Source organism: Bufo bufo, chromosome 3, assembly GCF_905171765.1.
Source record: "Bufo bufo chromosome 3, aBufBuf1.1, whole genome shotgun sequence".
Lineage (NCBI taxonomy): Eukaryota > Metazoa > Chordata > Amphibia > Anura > Bufonidae > Bufo > Bufo bufo.
This window is the reverse complement of record NC_053391.1, coordinates 489,799,580-489,817,697: the sequence shown is the minus strand read 5'-3', so window position 1 is coordinate 489,817,697 and position 18,118 is coordinate 489,799,580. Positions and strand designations below refer to the sequence as shown.

The 18,118-nt window shown below is 44.4% G+C and overlaps 1 protein-coding gene across 1 annotated transcript in view; it reads right to left on the bottom strand.

Moving 5' to 3' along the window:
- Nucleotides 1-18,118, bottom strand: part of ABCC4 (ATP binding cassette subfamily C member 4) — a 356,587-nt gene that overhangs the window by 203,523 nt on the left and 134,946 nt on the right. The window contains exons 14-15 of the mRNA XM_040425312.1: nucleotides 5,214-5,310; nucleotides 695-910 (exon numbers count right to left, since the gene is read on the bottom strand). Of these exons, the coding sequence (XP_040281246.1) occupies nucleotides 695-910; nucleotides 5,214-5,310 (313 nt within the window). The remainder of the gene's footprint in view (nucleotides 1-694; nucleotides 911-5,213; nucleotides 5,311-18,118) is intronic.

Sequence of the window (18,118 nt, the reverse complement as noted above, 5' to 3'; positions counted from 1 at the left end):
TTGTGGGAGGGGTTGATATCAAAAGAAAACCCTACACCCCGCCCCCCCCCCCCCCGAATATAATAAATGGGGATGGAGTGGCAGCACGGTGGGACATATGTACTAGCGATACAAGTGCCGAATGAAGAGCTGCGGCAGTGGTGAGGATCGCGCATATGCGATCAGCTATTAGCCGCAGGGAGGAACTTGGAGGGAGCCGCGGCACAAGTGAGGATCGCGCATGCGCGAAGCCGCGGCACAAGTGAGGATCGCGCATGCGCGATCAACTCACAGCCGCACGGACTGTAATGCAGAGAGGTGGGGGCGTGGCCAAGGCTGATGACGTTCCGTTGACATGGCTTAGTCACTCCGACAAGCAGAGAGCTCCATGTCAACGGAACGTCACAGCTGATGACGTGGGCGGTCACATGACTGTTTAGTGTAGCAGAGAAACGGCACAAGATAGGTACAGTAAGTGATTTAGGAAAACTAAGGTATAGGAGAAATAAAGCCATAAAGAGAAGGTTAAGTTAACTCGGATAACCCCTTTAAGTCTTGCGAGACTTCGCAAAGTCATAACTTCGGCTCATCGGAGCCAATACATTCTAATACTGTACCAAGTTCCTGCTCCGTACAGTATTGGAACGAAGTTTATGCGAATCGACTTCGGATGTTTCATCCCTACATACAATGTCTAGTGCAACCCTCTACTTACTGGTAGAGCATCTGTAACCCCCTCTTTCTGTGACTGGACAGAGGAGTCTTGAGACCAGACGGATGACTCAGAGAAGGTTCGGTTCCTGGCTGACTTCTTTACTAGGGGCCCATCTTGGGTTGGGGACTGCTCCTCCTCTCCACTTTTCAGTAAAGAAGCAAAATCGACACCAGACTGTAGAAGTTCTGAAAATGTTCCCTTTCCTACCATTTGACCCTTGAAGTAAGAAAATACAATTTCAACATTTCTCCGCTAAACTAGAATAATGTTATTTTTACACAAGTTAGCTTAAAGGGAACCTGTCACCGGGATTTTGTGTATAGAGCTGAGGACATAAGTTGCTAGATCGCCGCTAGCACATCTGCAATACCTAGTCCACATAGCTCTCTGTGCTTTTAGGCTACGTCTACACGACGACATTTGTTGCGCGACAGATAGGGCACAACTACACTGCAACATTTGTAGCGCCACATTTTGTTGCACTAATGTCGCGCGACAATTTTTATAATGGCAGTCTATGGTGTCGCACTGCAACATGCAACATGCTGCGACTGCGACTGGATTTTCTGCGACTGTTGCGTCGCAGTGTGTTGCATGTTGCAGTGCGACACCAAAGACTGCCATTATAAAAATTGTCGCGCGACATTAGTGCAACAAAATGTCGCGCGACAAATGATGTCATGTAGACGTAGCCTTATTGTTTAAAAAACAAACAAAAAACAATTTAATCCATATGCAAATAAACCTGAGATGAGTCCTGTCCCTGAGATGAGTTCAGCGTGAAGGAGCCCAGCACCGCCCGCCCCGCATCCTCAGACTCTCCTCCTTGATCCCTAACGTCAGAAAGCTAGAGCGGTGTAATCTCGCGATGCGCAAGCACAGTTCCTTCCCTGAGGCTGATGCCAGCACAGGAAAGGAACACTGAGGACACTGCCCATGTGCTAGCTCGCGCATCACAAGATTACGGCGCTCTAGCTTTCTGACGTCGGGGAGCAAGGTGGAGATTCTGAGGTAGCGGGGCGGTGCTGGGCTCCTTCACGCTGGACTCATCTCAGGATCAGGACTCATCTCAGGTTTATTTGCATATGGATCAAATCGTTTTTTTTACACAATAAAAGCACACAGAACTATAGGGACTGACAGGGCCGATCCTAGGGTCACAGGCGCCTGGGTGCAGAAATATTTCTGGCGCCCCCACATGGGCGTGGTTATCTTACTAACTCCTCCCCTTTACAATGTTTCTATGGCAACAACTTCAGCCCCACGAATCGGCGGCTCGGCTGCTCGGCTTAAAAAAAAAAAAAAGTCAAAAAAAAAAAAAGTCAAAAAAAAAAAAGTCAAAAAAAAAAAAGTCAAAAAAAAAAAAAGTCCCGGCGGCTCGCTCGGCCAGGGCCGGACTGGGGATAAAAACCAGCCCTGGAAAAAAGTTGCACACCAGCCCCACAGCATTGAGTCATTATTTACTTGTTTATAATAGGAGAAAGCATTCATTTTAAAACACGTGTGTAAACACGAATATGAACTTTGCCCCACGATAGCTCTTTTGTAGAACCCCCATAAAAACTTAGTTACTTGACTTGGCCCTTGGGGATCTTGGACGCCACTTCAACACTTTGGCCGGGGGCTCGGCGGAGCTGATGTTGTGCTTTAACCTAATGAGAAAGATTTCATAATAAGGATTTGGAGAAAGGGCAGAGGGATAGCAGAGCAGGGAGAGGCTGGTGCTGCTACTAGGGGGTCATACCATGGGGGAGTAATAAAGCCCACCATAATGCCCCCCCAGTAGTAATAATTCTCCTTATAATATGCAAAACATTTGTAATGCCCCCAGTTGAGCTAATGTTCCCATAATGTGCCAATATAAAATACCCCTTCTCAGTGCCCCCGTAGATGACCCCCATAGTGCCCCCCCCCTTCTTCATAGTACCCACCATAATGTGTCCCAGTATAAAATGCCCCTATACAGAGCCCCCATATAAAATATCTTCTTTTTTAGCCTCAGTAGATGCCCCTATAGTGCCCCCCAATAATCTGCAGTAAGATGTGCCCCCATAGATGCCCCCAATCATGTGCCAGTAATAAGAGCCCCCCCACCATCATGTGCCAGTAGCCAGAGCCCCCCCATATCATGTCAGTAGCCAGAGCCCCCCATATCATGTGCCAGTAGCCAGAGTGCCCCCAATCATGTGCCAGAAATAAGAGCCCCCCCACCATCATGTGCCAGTAGCCAGAGCCCTCCATATCATATGCCAGTAGCCAGAGCCCCCCCCATATCATGTGCCAGTAGCCCCCCTTATGTGCCAGTAGCCCCCCTTATGTGCCAGTAGCCCTCCTTATCATGTGCCAATAGCCCCCCTATCATGTGCCAGTAGCCCCCCTTATCATGTGCCAGTAGCCCCCCATATCATGTGCCAGTAGCCAGAGCCCCCCCCATATCATGTGCCAGTAGCCAGAGCCCCCCATATCATGTGCCAGTAGCCCCCCTTATGTGCCAGTAGCCCCCCTATGTGCCAGTAGCCCCCCTATGTGCCAGTAGCCCCCCTATGTGCCAGTAGCCCCCCTATGTGCCAGTAGCCCCCCTTATCATGTGCCAGTAGACCCCCTTATCATGTGCCAGTAGCCCCCTTATCATGTGCCAGTAGCCCCCCTTATCATGTGCCAGTAGCCCCCCATATCATGTGCCAGTAGCCAGAGCCCCCCCCTTATCATGTGCCAGTAGCCAGAGCCCCCCCCCCATATCATGTGCCAGTAGCCAGATCCCCCCCATTATCATGTGCCAGTAGCCAGAGTGCCCCCATATCATGTGCCAGTAGCCAGAGTGCCCCCATATCATGTGCCAGTAGCCCCCCATATCATGTGCCAGTAGCCCCCCTTATCATGTGCCAGCCCAGTAGTCCCCCCTTATCATGTGCCAGCCCAGTAGTCCCCCCTTATCATGTGCCAGCCCAGTAGTCCCACCTTATCATGTGCCAGCCCAGTAGCCCCCCTTATCATGTACCAGCCCAGCCCAGTAGTCCCCCCTTATGTGCCAGCCCAGTAGCCCCCCTTATGTGCCAGCCCAGTAGCCCCCCTTATGTGCCAGCCCAGTATTGTACCTATATAAAAAAAAATACACTTATACTTACCTCCAGCAATGCGATGCGATGCAGGCCACCTCTTCCGTCTGTGTCCCTCGCTATACGGCTCAGGCAACGCGATGACGTCATCGCGCCATCACCGGCCTCTGATAGGCTGCCAGCACTAAGCCGGCAGCCTATCAGAGGAACAGGAGGGGACACACCTCTCCCTCCTCTGCCGCAGCACAGACAGGCATCTGTATTGCCGTCCTGAGGACGGCAATACAGATGACTATGGAGATGAGCGCTTCCGCAATGGAGGCGCTCATCTCCTGCTCTGCCCTGCCGCCGGCCGCGGCCGCCCCCACTTGTCACCAGGGCCGCTGGGGTGCGGGGCACCCACTGCACCCCGTGTAGGATCGGCCCTGGGGACTGAATATTGCGGATGTGCTAGCGCCAACTAGCAACCCATGTCCTCAGCTCTATACACAAAATCCTGGCAACAGGTTCCCTTTAAAGTTGACACAAGTAAACGATTCCTATAATTCTACCACAGACAGGAATCATTAGTCCCTTTTACTAAAGGATTATGTCAGTTTTCTGTGGTACGTGATACCACAAAGGGGGACACTATTAACTAATGATCCCTTCTACTGTGGTAGCTCATTAGTACAGGACAGGAGGACCAGGGAGCAGTGTGCCAGCACGGTGCTGGCATTACTCACTGCTCCCTGGTCCTCTTCACCCAGCGCTGATGCCGTACAGCGTGCGTAGGTGCACACTATGACCTGACACTCTGCAATGTCAGGATGCAGTGCAGGCGCCAGGACACAGGGCTGTGCTGCACAAAGAGCCAGAGTAGTTGCTGATTTGGGATATAATCTGGGGTCTGTATAATTCCGGGGTCTGATATGGGTTGTAATCTGAGATCTGAATGGATTTGGGGGCTGATTTGCGGACTGTATAAATTTGTGGTTTGATCAGGGGTCAATATTAATTCTGCGGTCTGGGAGTCTGTACTTAATTGGGGTCTTATTTGGGGTCTGCCCTAATAAAAGGTTGTCCAGCTGCGCAAAATTTATTTTTGAAAACGGATTAGAATGCAACCAAAATAGCAGTGATACCTCTCTCATCTCAATGTTTTGACTGCCTGGGGAGCTTGTGGTGTCAGTCCTGGGTGTCATCTTGCTGAGGTGAAGCTCAGGGGCAGGGAGTGTGACACATGCATTGTGTTGTAGCTGAAACACAAGCTGCCCGTCAACTGGAAATTTTTTCTGTGTGGACCAAATATCCAGCCAAGTTTGAGACCCCTGGCTTCTGTATTATGGATTTGTGTTGTAAGTATCCATAACACAATGGAAATAGCCTGATAAGTCTACAGTACTTCCATTTGTCATCAATGTTATAAAGGCATAGAAAGGGGTTCTCACAAATTCATACAGAATAATTTGGATAAAATGTACCTCTTTCAGGATGAGAATTTGCTTAGCTGCACTCAGATACTGCAGTTGATGGGTCACCAAAATGCATAACTTTTTGCGTAGTGCCTGACTGATGCACCTAAGAAAAAAATAAAGGTAAATCTTTGTCATTTGTTTAATAATTACAACAGTCAAATAAACCGTTTCATGCACATAGTCAAGTAATATATTTAAAGTATAATCTTGACTATGTCAAATAAAAAATAAAAATTTTTTTTTTTTACCCAAGTCATGCTGATTGGTCATTTCCCGTGTGTTGAGAAGAACCAGGAATTATAATATATACAGGAAATCACCATTTTAAGATTCTACTTAAATGCCCTACTTTCATGATATATTACTGTAGCAAGAACTTTTTAAGTTTTTCATAAATTTCACCCAAAAGCCAAATAACCATATATATATATATATTAGCAAATACCGCAGCAGCACAGTCAGACAGCGTGCACTGGGTGCAATTCCTCACGGAGGCCGGCTTCTCCTTCACAATATATACTTTCCAAAAAACGAGGCAGCACTTCCAGATTTCGGTGAAAGGGTGAAGACCCCAAACTTTATTCCCCAGCAACGTTTCGGCCTACTCAATGAGGCCTTTGTCAAGTTTGGGGTCTTCACCCTTTCACCGAAATCTGGAAGTGCTGCCTCGTTTTTTGGACAGTATAATATATATATATATTTTTATTTTTTATTAATTATAGTATAGAAGAATGGCGGCACTGACAAAAAATGGTTAGAAAGGTTGGGTGCTTGAGAAAGGCTCTAGTTCAGAGCCGAAACGTTGCATCACATAGGTGAATAAAGAAAAACCTTTTCTGTGGATTCCAGGAGTGCTGTTCGTTAGAGATATCTATATATATCTATATATCTCCATCTTCAATCCACCACTGCTCCAGTTCCAATGCTCCCCTGCTGGTCACCAATTCCTGATTCTTCTCAAAACACAGGAAATTATAGGCATTTATGGTATACTAGAAAATTATGCAATACTCTCTCTTCACAGTACTATGGACTCAGTAAAGTTCTGTTCACATTTGCACTAGCTTATTTCTTCGTTATCCAGGGCCGGCCAGCCACCAGTCTGAAATCTTAAAACAAAACCTTAAGGAATTGATACAGAAAGTATATAGGAAACTGTACCTAAATTTTTTACATTTTTTTATTACACAATGAATAAACTGCATAATCCCCTTAACCCCTTAGTGACCAGCCTGTTTTGGGCCTTACTGACCAAGCATTTTTCTTCTTTTTTTCATCGTCGCGTTCCAAGAGCTATAACTTTTATTTTTGCGTCTATATAGCTTTATGAGGTCTTGTTTTGTGGCGGGACAAGTTGTCATTTTTAATGGCACCATTTTGGGGTACACAACTTTCTGATTTACTTTTATGAAAACTTTCTGGGAGGGAGATGGGAAAAACAAATACTGCCACTGCGTTTTTAAGTTATACATTTTATGGCATTAATTTTTCGATATAAATAACAAAAAATGTAATTCTCTGGGTCAGTACGATTACAGTGATACCAAATACATATATATTTTTTTAACTTTAACTACTTTTTTGCATTGCCGCTTCCCAAGATCAATAACTTATTTTTCTTTCCATGTAGTTGTGTGAGGGCTTGATTTTTGCGGGACGACTTGTATTTTTCATTTGTAGCATTTTGGAGTAAATGGCGCTTTTTGATCGCTTGGTATTAAGTTTTTTCGGTGGCAACTAAGAATAAAATTTAGTCTTTTTTACATTATTCATTTTTTTTTCCGAAAAATTTTCAATGGGAAAAAAGTATGGGATTTTTTACATTGAATACAATTTTTTTTTTTTTTTTTTTTACCACTTGCGGGGTGCCAATGGGACACAGAGGGAGTCTGCTTCCTCTGTCAGCAGCACTTTACATGCGGCAGGCGGCATGTAAAGTGTTAAACAGCCCGTATCTGCACCCCTGCAGCGCTTAGACTGGGCCGCCGTAAAAAAAACGGCAGCCCAGTCTAAGGCCCCTTAATGACCCCCCGTAAAAAGGAGTAAGGGTGGTCACTAAGGGGTTAAAGGGCCTCTGTCAGCAGATCTATACCTATGAAACTGGCTGGCATGTTTCGGTTTAAAGAGTCTTCTAACAAAGCTGTAACTGAGCGTTGCTAAGGAGAGCCTGTCTTCAGTCTTTTACAGTCTTCAGCATTTTACCAAGCACTGAAGACACCTGTGTGACATGTCAGATAGACAGGGTGATGGACAGTGATAGTTAATCCACATGTACATAGTCAGGGACTGGGGTAGTGACAAGAAGCGAATGGAATCCTCTGCATGTCACAGACACTGAAGACAGATTCTCCTTAGCGACGCTATTAGAGCTTTACTAAGTAGACTCTTTACACCCTGTTTTCTAGTAGAAAGACATCTTTCCCTAATAAAATACATTACAAAAATATGTTTAACACCCGTGTCCTTATACTATATTAAAAACAAACAACGGTTACACTTTAAATATGTACAAATGAGCCTCTAGGAGCAACGGAGAGCTGAGACTCTAGGTGTAACCGCAACGCCCCCATTGCTCCTAGACGGTCATTTGCATATATAAAAAAATAATTGAACATGGGACCAACACAGATGCCTTCATCTGCCAAGTGCACCGGTAGATTGACATTGTGCTTGTATCAAGAGTTATGTTTCATTGCTCACAATGTGAATTTGTAAAAGTACTTTTCAATAATGTCAAGGATTACACATCCCGTTCTTAAATAAGGTACTATTAACATGAACCACTTAGAAATACTAGTAATTAAAAAGTTACTTTTATTAATCAAAAGATAAACAATCCCTGTGCCATTTAAAGGGTTTCTGTCACATGAAAAATGGGTATTAAGCTGGCTGACATTAGCGATGTGCTAATGTCAGCTGAACATAACTATATTAGTGCCATCTCACTATGTGCCGCCGTTAGAGAAAAACAAACTTTTATAATATGCTAATTAGCCTCTAGGAGCCGGGGGGGGGGGGGGGGGGGGGCGTTGCCCCTGCTCCCACCTCTGGCCATGCCCTGCTACACTAGATTGACAGGGGCAGGCATTGTTGGTCTCCTACCTCCGGCCCTGTCTGCAGTGTAAATCTCGCGCCGTTCAGTATTCGGTGCAGGCGCAGTGAGGAAGCTGGCAGCCGGCGAGCGCCCTTCACTCACTGCGCCTACTGAACGGCACAAGATTCACACTGCAGACAGGGCCGGAGGTAGGAAACCAAAGATGCCTGCCCCTGTCAATCTATTGTAGCAGGGCGTGGCCAGAGGTGGGAGAACAGAGCTTCTAGGAGTAGGAGCATTGCCCCCCCCCCCCCCCCCTGCTCCTAGAGTCCAATTAGCATATTATAAAAGTTAGTTTTTCTCAATAACGGCGGCAGGCAGTGAGATGGTACTATTATAGTTATGTTCAGCTGACATTAGCACATCGCTAATGTCAGCCAGCTTAATACCCATTTTTCAGGTGACAGTAACCCTTTAAAATCTGCACCATATATTAAGTTACAGTATGTGTGGATAGTGTTGCAGAATAGTTCCTCAGTGTGTGGATGAGTTTTTTTAAGTTTTTTTTATTAACATCTCATGTACTTCACTACTACTGTAAATGCTGCAGATTTTCCACATAAAATTGCGCAGAGGATTTCCATTTAGGTTCCCATTTAGCGACTGACAGGAAAGATCTCAAAAATGGTGAGGAATTGATGAAGTATATAAGAAATTCAGGATTACCTACCGGTAATAGTTTTTCCATGAGCCCATGACAGCACCGTTGAGAGACCGCCTCCATCATCAGGACAGGAAACAGGAACGTTTGTGGCGCCAGTTAACCACCTCAGCCCCCAGTGCTTAAACACCCTGAAAGACCAGGCCACTTTTTACACTTCTGACCTACACTACTTTCACCGTTTATTGCTCGGTCATGCAACTTACCACCCAAATGAATTTTACCTCCTTTTCTTCTCACTAATAGAGCTTTCATTTGGTGGTATTTCATTGCTGCTGACATTTTAACTTTTTTTGTTATTAATCGAAATTTAATGATTTTTTAGCAAAAAAATGACATTTTTCACTTTCAGTTGTAAAATTTTGCAAAAAAAACGAGATCCATATAGAAATTTTGCTCTAAATTTATTGTTCTACATGTCTTTGATAAAAAAAAAATGTTTGGGTAAAAAAAAAATGGTTTGGGTAAAAGTTATAGCGTTTACAAACTATGGTACAAAAATGTGAATTTCCGCTTTTTGAAGCAGCTCTGACTTTCTGAGCACCTGTCATGTTTCCTGAGGTTCTACAATGGCCAGACAGTACAAACACCCCACAAATGACCCCATTTCGGAAAGTACACACCCTAAGGTATTCGCTGATGGGCATAGTGAGTTCATAGAACTTTTTATTTTTTGTCACAAGTTAGCGGAAAATGATGATTTTTTTTTTCTTTTCTTACAAAGTCTCATATTCCACTAACTTGTGACAAAAAATAAAAACTTCTATGAACTCACTATGCCCATCACGAAATACCTTGGGGTCTCTTCTTTCCAAAATGGGGTCACTTGTGGGGTAGTTATACTGCCCTGGCATTCTAGGGGCCCAAATGTGTGGTAAGGAGTTTGAAATCAAATTCTGTAAAAAATGACCTGTGAAATCCGAAAGGTGCTCTTTGGAATATGGGCCCCTTTGCCCACCTAGGCTGCAAAAAAGTGTCACACATCTGGTATCTCTGTATTCAGGAGAAGTTGAGGAATGTGTTTTGGGGTGTCTTTTTACATATACCCATGCTGGGTGAGATAAATATCTTGGTCAAATGCCAACTTTGTATAAAAAAAATGGGAAAAGTTGTCTTTTGCCAAGATATTTCTCTCACCCAGCATGGGTATATGTAAAATGACACCCCAAAACACATTCCCCAACTTCTCCTGAGTACGGAGATACCAGATGTGTGACACTTTTTTGCAGCCTAGGTGGGCAAAGGGGCCCATATTCCAAAGAGCACCTTTCAGATTTCACAGGTCATTTTTTACAGAATTTGATTTCAAACTCCTTACCACACATTTTGGCCCCTAGAATGCCAGGGCAGTATAACTACCTCACAAGTGACCCCATTTTGGAAAGAAGAGACCCCAAGGTATTCGCTGATGGGCATAGTGAGTTCATGGAAGTTTTTATTTTTTGTCACAAGTTAGTGGAATATGAGACTTTGTATGAAAAAAAAAAAAATCAGCATTTTCCACTAACTTGTGACAAAAAATAAAAAATTCTAGGAACTCGCCATGCCCCTCACGGAATAACTTGGGGTGTCTTCTTTCCAAAATGGGGTCACTTGTGGGGTAGTTATACTGCCCTGGCATTTTCCAGGGGCCCTAATGTGTGGTAAGTAGGTAAATGACCTGTGAAATCCTAAAGGTGCTCTTTGGAATATGGGCCCCTTTGCCCACCTAGGCTGCAAAAAAGTGTCACACATGTGGTATCGCCGTATTCAGGAGAAGGTGGGCAATGTGTTTTGGGGTGTCATTTTACATATACCCATGCTGGGTGAGAGAAATATCTTGGCAAAAGACAACTTTTCCCATTTTTTTTATACAAAGTTGGCATTTGACCAAGATATTTCTCTCACCCAGCATGGGTATATGTAAAATGACACCCCAAAACACATTCCCCAACTTCTCCTGAGTACGGCGATACCAGATGTGTGACACTTTTTTGCAGCCTAGATGCGCAAAGGTGCCCAAATTCCTTTTAGGAGGGCATTTTTAGACATTTGGATACCAGACTTCTTCTCACGCTTTGGGGCCCCTAGAATGCCAGGGCAGTATAAATACCCCACATGTGACCCCATTTTGGAAAGAAGACACCCCAAGGTATTCAATGAGAGGCATGGCGAGTTCGTAGAAATTTTTTTTTTTTGGCACAAGTTAGCAGAAATTGATATTTTTAATTTTTTTCTCACAAAGTCTCCCTTTCCGCTAACTTGGGACAAAAATTTCAATCTTTCATGGACTCAATATGCCCCTCACGGAATACCTGGGGGTGTCTTCTTTCCGAAATGGGGTCACATGTGGGGTATTTATACTGCCCTGGCATTCTAGGGGCCCTAAAGCGTGAGAAGAAGTCTGGAATATAAATGTCTAAAAAATTTTACGCATTTGGATTCCGTGAGGGGTATGGTGAGTTCATGTGAGATTTTATTTTTTGACACAAGTTAGTGGAATATGAGACTTTGTAAGAAAAAAAAATAATAATTCCGCTAACTTGGGCCAAAAAAATGTCTGAATGGAGCCTTACAGAGGGTGATCAATGACAGGGGGGTGATCAATGACAGGGGGGGGTGATCAATGACAGGTGGGTGATCAGGGAGTCTATATGGGGTGATAACCACAGTCATTGATCACGCCCGTGTAAGGCTTCATTCAGACGTCCGTATGCGTTTTGCGGATCCGATCCATCTATCAGTGCATCCGTAAAAATCATGCGGACATCTGAATGGAGCTTTACAGGGGGGTAATCAATGACAGGGGGGTGATCAGGGAGTCTATATGGGGTGATCACCACAGTCATTGATCACGCCCCTGTAAGGCTTCATTCAGACGTCCGGATGCGTTTTGCGGATCCGATCCATCTATCAGTGGATCTGTAAAAATCATGCGGACGTCTGAATGGAGCTTTACAGGGGGGTAATCAATGACAGGGGGGTGATCAGGGAGTCTATATGGGGTGATCACCAGTCATTGATCACGCCCCTGTAAGGCTTCATTCAGACGTCCGGATGCGTTTTGCGGATCCGATCCATCTATCAGTGGATCCGTAAAAATCATGCGGACGTCTGAATGGAGCTTTACAGGGGGTTGATCAATGACAGGGGGTAATCAATGACAGGGGGGTGATCAGGGAGTCTATATGGGGTGATCAGGGGTGATCAGGGGCTAATAAGGGGTTAATAAGTGACCGGGGGGGGGGGGGGGGGTGTAGTGTAGTGGTGCTTGGTGCTACTTTACTGAGCTACCTGTGTCCTCTGGTGGTCGATCCAAACAAAGGGGACCACCAGAGGACCAGGTAGCAGGTATATTAGACGCTGTTATCAAAACAGCGTCTAATATACCTGTTAGGGGTTAAAAAAAACACATCTCCAGCCTGCCAGCGAACGATCGCCGCTGGCAGGCTGGAGATCAACTCTCTTACCTTCCGTTCCTGTGAGCGTGCGCGCGTTCACAGGAAGTCTCGCGACTCGCGAGATGACGCATATATGCGTGACTGTGCGCAGCGCTGCCACCTCCGGAACGCGATCCTGCGTTAGGCGGTCCGGAGGTGGTTAATATGCGAGAACTTGTCCTAATTATATATATATATATATATATATATATATATATATATATATATATAAAAAATAATTTTTTTTATATATATTTATATATTTTTTATTCTACTAACTGCCTCAAAAAATCTCCTAATCCAAGGATGATTGGCAATAGGGCAATCAAAAAAGGCACTTAAAGCAGAGACTTGTACATCAAGGGTACTAAGCCTAAGGTTTTTATTTATGCCTTCTTGAAGGAAATCCAGAACCTTAGGTATAGGAGGAGGACTCAAAAAGGATCAACAAAAGTCCCCAAAAACCTTAAGAAAGTTTTCCATACTCTAAGATAAATAGTGGAGGTTACCTCTTTACGACAGGATAAAAGGGTGGAAATTACCTCTTTGGATAGACCTCTACATTCTAGTATTTCCCCCTCAAATGCCAGGCTACCAAGTGAAGGTTCTTTACTTCTGGATGATAGACAGGTCCCTGGAATAACAGATCCTGCCTGTCCGGAAGAATCCAAGGATCTGTCAGGAATAGGATTCTTAGCAAAGAGAACCAGGACCTTCTCGGCCAGAAGAGTGCAATTAGAATGAGCTTCGTCTGTTCTTGCCTCAGCTTCTGCAATACCCTTGGAAGAAGTCTCAGAGGGGGGAAAGGCATACAGAAGTTGATCGGGCCAAGGAAGTGAGAAGGCGTCTATCCCTGAAGGAGAATCTCTTGGATTCAGGGAAAAGAAAAGACTCCATTTTCTGTTTTGCTTGGTTGCGAAAAAAAGGTCCATCTAAGGATGACCCCAAAGGTGAACTATCTGGTTGAAGACCTCCTGATTCAGGCACCATTCTGCTTGATCCAAATGGTTTCTTCTTAGGTAATCTGCAACTTTGTTTTCTGTTCCTTTCAGGTGTTCTGCTTTGATCAAAGGAATGAATGGAATGATTAAATAGAAAATTCCTGTGGTTAAGGACATAAGACGCTCTGACCTTGTCCCTCCTTGTCCGTTTAGGTAGGAGACCACCGTAGCATTGTCCGATAATATCTTTACTCCTATTCTTTTTAATCTGGGAAGAAAAGTTATTAAGGCTAACAGAACTGCTCTTAGTTCTCTGACATTTTGGGACTCCTGGCTTTCTGTTAGACTTCAAACTCCCTGCAGCACTCCCATCCGGTTGGACTGGCATCCGTGGTTATGGTTACTTGTTCTTGCAGAATCAAGGGAAAGCTCGGAGACAGATTTGAAGGCTGTAGCCACCAGTTTATGGACTGTATCACCTGTGGGGTGAGAGGAAGAGGGGTGTCCAGCGGGGACAATGACCCTTGCCATTCTTTTAGGATCTGCCACTGAAGCGTCCTGGAGCGAAACAGGGACCAACCTACTGCTGGTATTGTGGAGGTCATTCTGCCAACAACTGCCACCCCTTGCCTGATGGCCTCAAAAAAGAAATCAAACTATCAAGACTAGCATGTCTTCTCTTAATCTGTCTATTTTGTGCTGAGGGAGGATGCACCGTAGATTTACTGATAAAACCTAGAAAGACACATTGTTGGGAAGGGTTTAGGTTGGATTTTTCCAGTTTAGCTGCCATCCGAGATTTATTAAAATATTTACCACTTCCAGCAGACGAGATGATAGAAGTTTCACAGATTCTGCTACCATCAGGAGGTCGTCTAAGTAAGGTATAACAAGAATGTATTTTTCCCTTATGTGGGCCATGACCTCTGCCATTAAGTTTGTAAAAAGTCTCGGAGCCTGGGAAATTCCAAATGGAAGAGCTCTGTACTGTAGATGATGCACCTGACCTTCTATAGACACAGCTACTCTGAGGTATCTTTGGAAATCGGCATGAATAGGGACATGATAGTAAGCGTCCTTTATGTCTAAGGTGGCCATCACACAGTCCTTGAAAAGATGCTTTATTGCAGACTGCACGGATTCCATTCTGAATTTTTTGTAGATGAGGTATTTATTTAAGGCTTTCAGATTTATGATCATTCTGAAGGAACCGTCCAGCTTGGGTATAAGAAAAAGGGAAGAATAAAATCCTCTTTTCGAGAAAAAAAGAGATATAGTCTTCCCCCCACAGAACAGTAACCGTCATTGTTGACTAGACTTGGGGCCTGAAGAGGACTGGGAATTAAAGAGGAAACCTCTATCCCTTCTACCCTTATTTTCTCGCCACCTGTTTGGCTTTTTATTTGATTTATCGAAACTTCTCTTATTTTTCCGAAAGAACTGCTGCTTCCTAGGGGGATTAGATACAGGAAAACCCTTCTTATTATCTGAGGCTTTTTCCAAGAGGTTATCCAGAACTGAACTGAACAGAAATTCACCCAGACATGGGATAGAACAAAGTTTCAGCCAAATCGCTCTTCTAGATGAATTGGAAAGAGCGGCGGATCTGGCATTTAATCTTAATGCATCGGCTGATGCATCTGAAATAACATCCACCGCTTTAAGTATAGTGGGAAAAAATGTTCTGGGAGCTGGTCCCTAGAGGTCTTATTCTGGATGTGGGATTCTAAATCCAGAAGCCACAATTTCAATGACCTGGCAGTGGAGGTAGTGGCTATATTAGGTTTAAAGGCATGAGTAGAGGTCTCCCAAACTTTAAGGTATAGCTCAGCCCTTCTATCCATCGGGTTTTATAGCGCCAACATCCTCAAAAGGCAGAGCAGATCTTTTTGAGATTTTCGCAATAGGGGCATCTAGTTAGGAGGCCTGTCCCAACAGGATGACTCACCTTCATCAAAGGGATATTTTCTCTTTACACTTCTGGGAATAAAACTTTTTTTTTTCCCCATTCTTTCTGAATTAAAATGCTTTAAATTTTCATTTAACGGAAAGACTCTAGATCTTTTGTGACCCAGATCCCCAAACATTATATCTTGAACGAACTTTTGTTCTCTGGATTCATCCACCTTCATCGTGGTTCTAATAGCCTTGAGTAAGGAATCTGTATCCTCAGGGGGGAATAAAGGTCTACCCGATGAAAGTTCATCCGAGGAAGAGCTTGAACTATCTAGGATCTATCACTCTCCTCTGAAGATTCACTATCAGATATGATATTAGAATGACCTTGCTTGCCCACGGTTGAGGGAGGAAGGTACTTCTTAAAACATTTTGATAGAATCAGAGACCTCAGATTTGACAAGCTGTTTGATGCTCTGAAGTAATGATGGGGATTCCTCCTCTACCACTTTATTAGCACAATGCTGACATAACATTTTAGACCAGGAAGAGGCGAGTTTTTACTTGCAGACGGCACACTCTCTTCCTTTAATTTTAGCAGTGGCTTTCCTAGGGGCCTCTTTAGTATTCTAAAACAAATCAGAGAATAAAACCCCATTAGGCATAACAGGGAGGAATACAAAATATGGGGATTGACCCCCTTACCCCACCAGGAATACCGGTCTGCCATCATTCATGACTATCCTGTACATCAGCGCGCTGACCGCTCGCTTCTTCCACAGGCTGGCTGGGATCTTTATGACCGCATGTTGAGAAGGAGGTTGAACTATCTGGATGAAGTCCAAACAACCCAGGTCGAGTCCCTGCCGGCGTACCAGATGTAGCCTTTATAGGGAGGAAGCATCAGCTTGCCTTCCAGAAAGCTGGTTACCGGGAACCAACATGCATTCCAAATACCGGAAGTCGCGTCCCGCAACTTCCGGTTTACGCACGGAGTGTGCATAGAAAGTAAGGAACTTCCCCTAGCTTCTGTAAGGCTACCGGAAGCCAGAAAATAATACAGGTCCCAGATCTCCTAAACACTGCCAGGAGGATCCGGCGTGTCGGGGCTACCTCACAGTAAGTCCCGGGACTGCACTGAAACGCCCGCTTGACACAAAAAAAAAAAAAGTCAGAGACCCAGAAGGCTCCTAGTGGAGTCTTACGCCGCACCAGGTAACAAAAATTGGTAAATTACACTGGGCTCCTGCAGCCTAATCCTTTAAGCTCAACATCGCATGTCCTATCCTTAGGACAGGAAACAGGAACTGGCGCTATAGGGGCAGAGGCCCTCCTTATGAGCTCTCCACAAACGTTCCTGTTTCCTGTCCTGATGGTGGAGGCGGTCTCTCAAGGGTGCTGTCATGGACGTAGGGGAAAAATTCTTCTCTCCATTATACATTTAATTTGCTAAAACCAGAATACCCCGTTAAGAAGCCTGTGGAGGTGACAGACGGGTGGATTGTTTTCATGAATGTTCTGATTCATTTCTACATTATTACACATGTTGGGTGCGCATTAAACACCAGCACTGAGAACTGCGATAGAGAGTCAGATAAAAGATGCGGACAAAAAAATAAAGCAATATTAAACAAAAAAAAAAAAAAACAACAACCTTTCATTCCAGGTATCTTAAGACTTCTAGGGAACAAACATTACAATTGAAACCCACAATGCAAAGAATTTCAGCTAAAAATTTCAGGCCTGTATTAATGGCCTTGGAAAGGAGTAGCAAAAATCAAGTCACCTTCATAATGCTACTTTTTAAAGGCAGATCAAGGTTCATTCGATGTTCTCACAATACACAGCACTTAGGCTGCGTTCACACGGGCGAGATTTCCGCGCGGGTGCAATGCGGTAGGTGAACATATTGCACCCGCACTGAATCCCGACCCATTGATTTCAATGGGGCTGTTCAGATGAGTGGTGATTTTCACGCATCACTTGTGCGTTGCGTGAAAATCACAGCATGCTCTATATTCAGCGTTTTTCACGCAACGCAGGCCCCATAGAAGTGAATGGGGTTGCGTGAAAATCGCAAACATCCGCAAGCAAGTGCGGATGCAGTGCGATTTTCACGCATGGTTGCTAGGTGACAGTCTATTCACTGTATTATTTTCCCTTATAACATGGTTATAAGGGAAAATAATAGCATTCTGAATACAGAATGCTTATGATCACATGGTGATGGACCATGTGATCTGACGTCACCACAGGTCCTTTAGCCCACAGCTCATCATTAAAGAAGTAAAGAAGAGACCGGTAACTACGCGATCAAGAGGAAAATAATAACATCTACACAACACCTAACCCAAACCTGAACTTCTGTGAAGAAGTTCGGGTCTGGGTACCACAGTCGATTTTTTATCACGTGCGTGCAAAACACATTGCACCAGCCCGATAAAAACTGGACATCGGAACGCAATCGCAGTCAAAACTGACTGCAATTGCGTTCCTACTCGCGCGGGTTTGCCGCAATACACCGGGACGCATCTGGACCTAATCCGGACACGCTCGTGTGAACCCAGCCTTAAGGTCATTGGATTCTTACATAAATGTGACAGAGAACTGAGTGGAAACCAGTAAAGAGCAGAATCTCCAACTAAACACAGAGCACATGTCAGGGCCACACAGAAGAATTGATGCAATAACATCATTATTTTTCATAAGTTCTGCTTTCAAATACACATATGTAGAGTGAATGAGGATGCATTTCCACTGCAGAGGACAAAATTGAAAAAAATAAAATTTATATTTTAAAAGGATTCTTGACAGATTGGAGATAGACGAATGAAAATGCTCTCTCTTGCCTTATATTCGGATGTGATATATGAAAAAAGCCTGAGATAACGAGTCGCCAT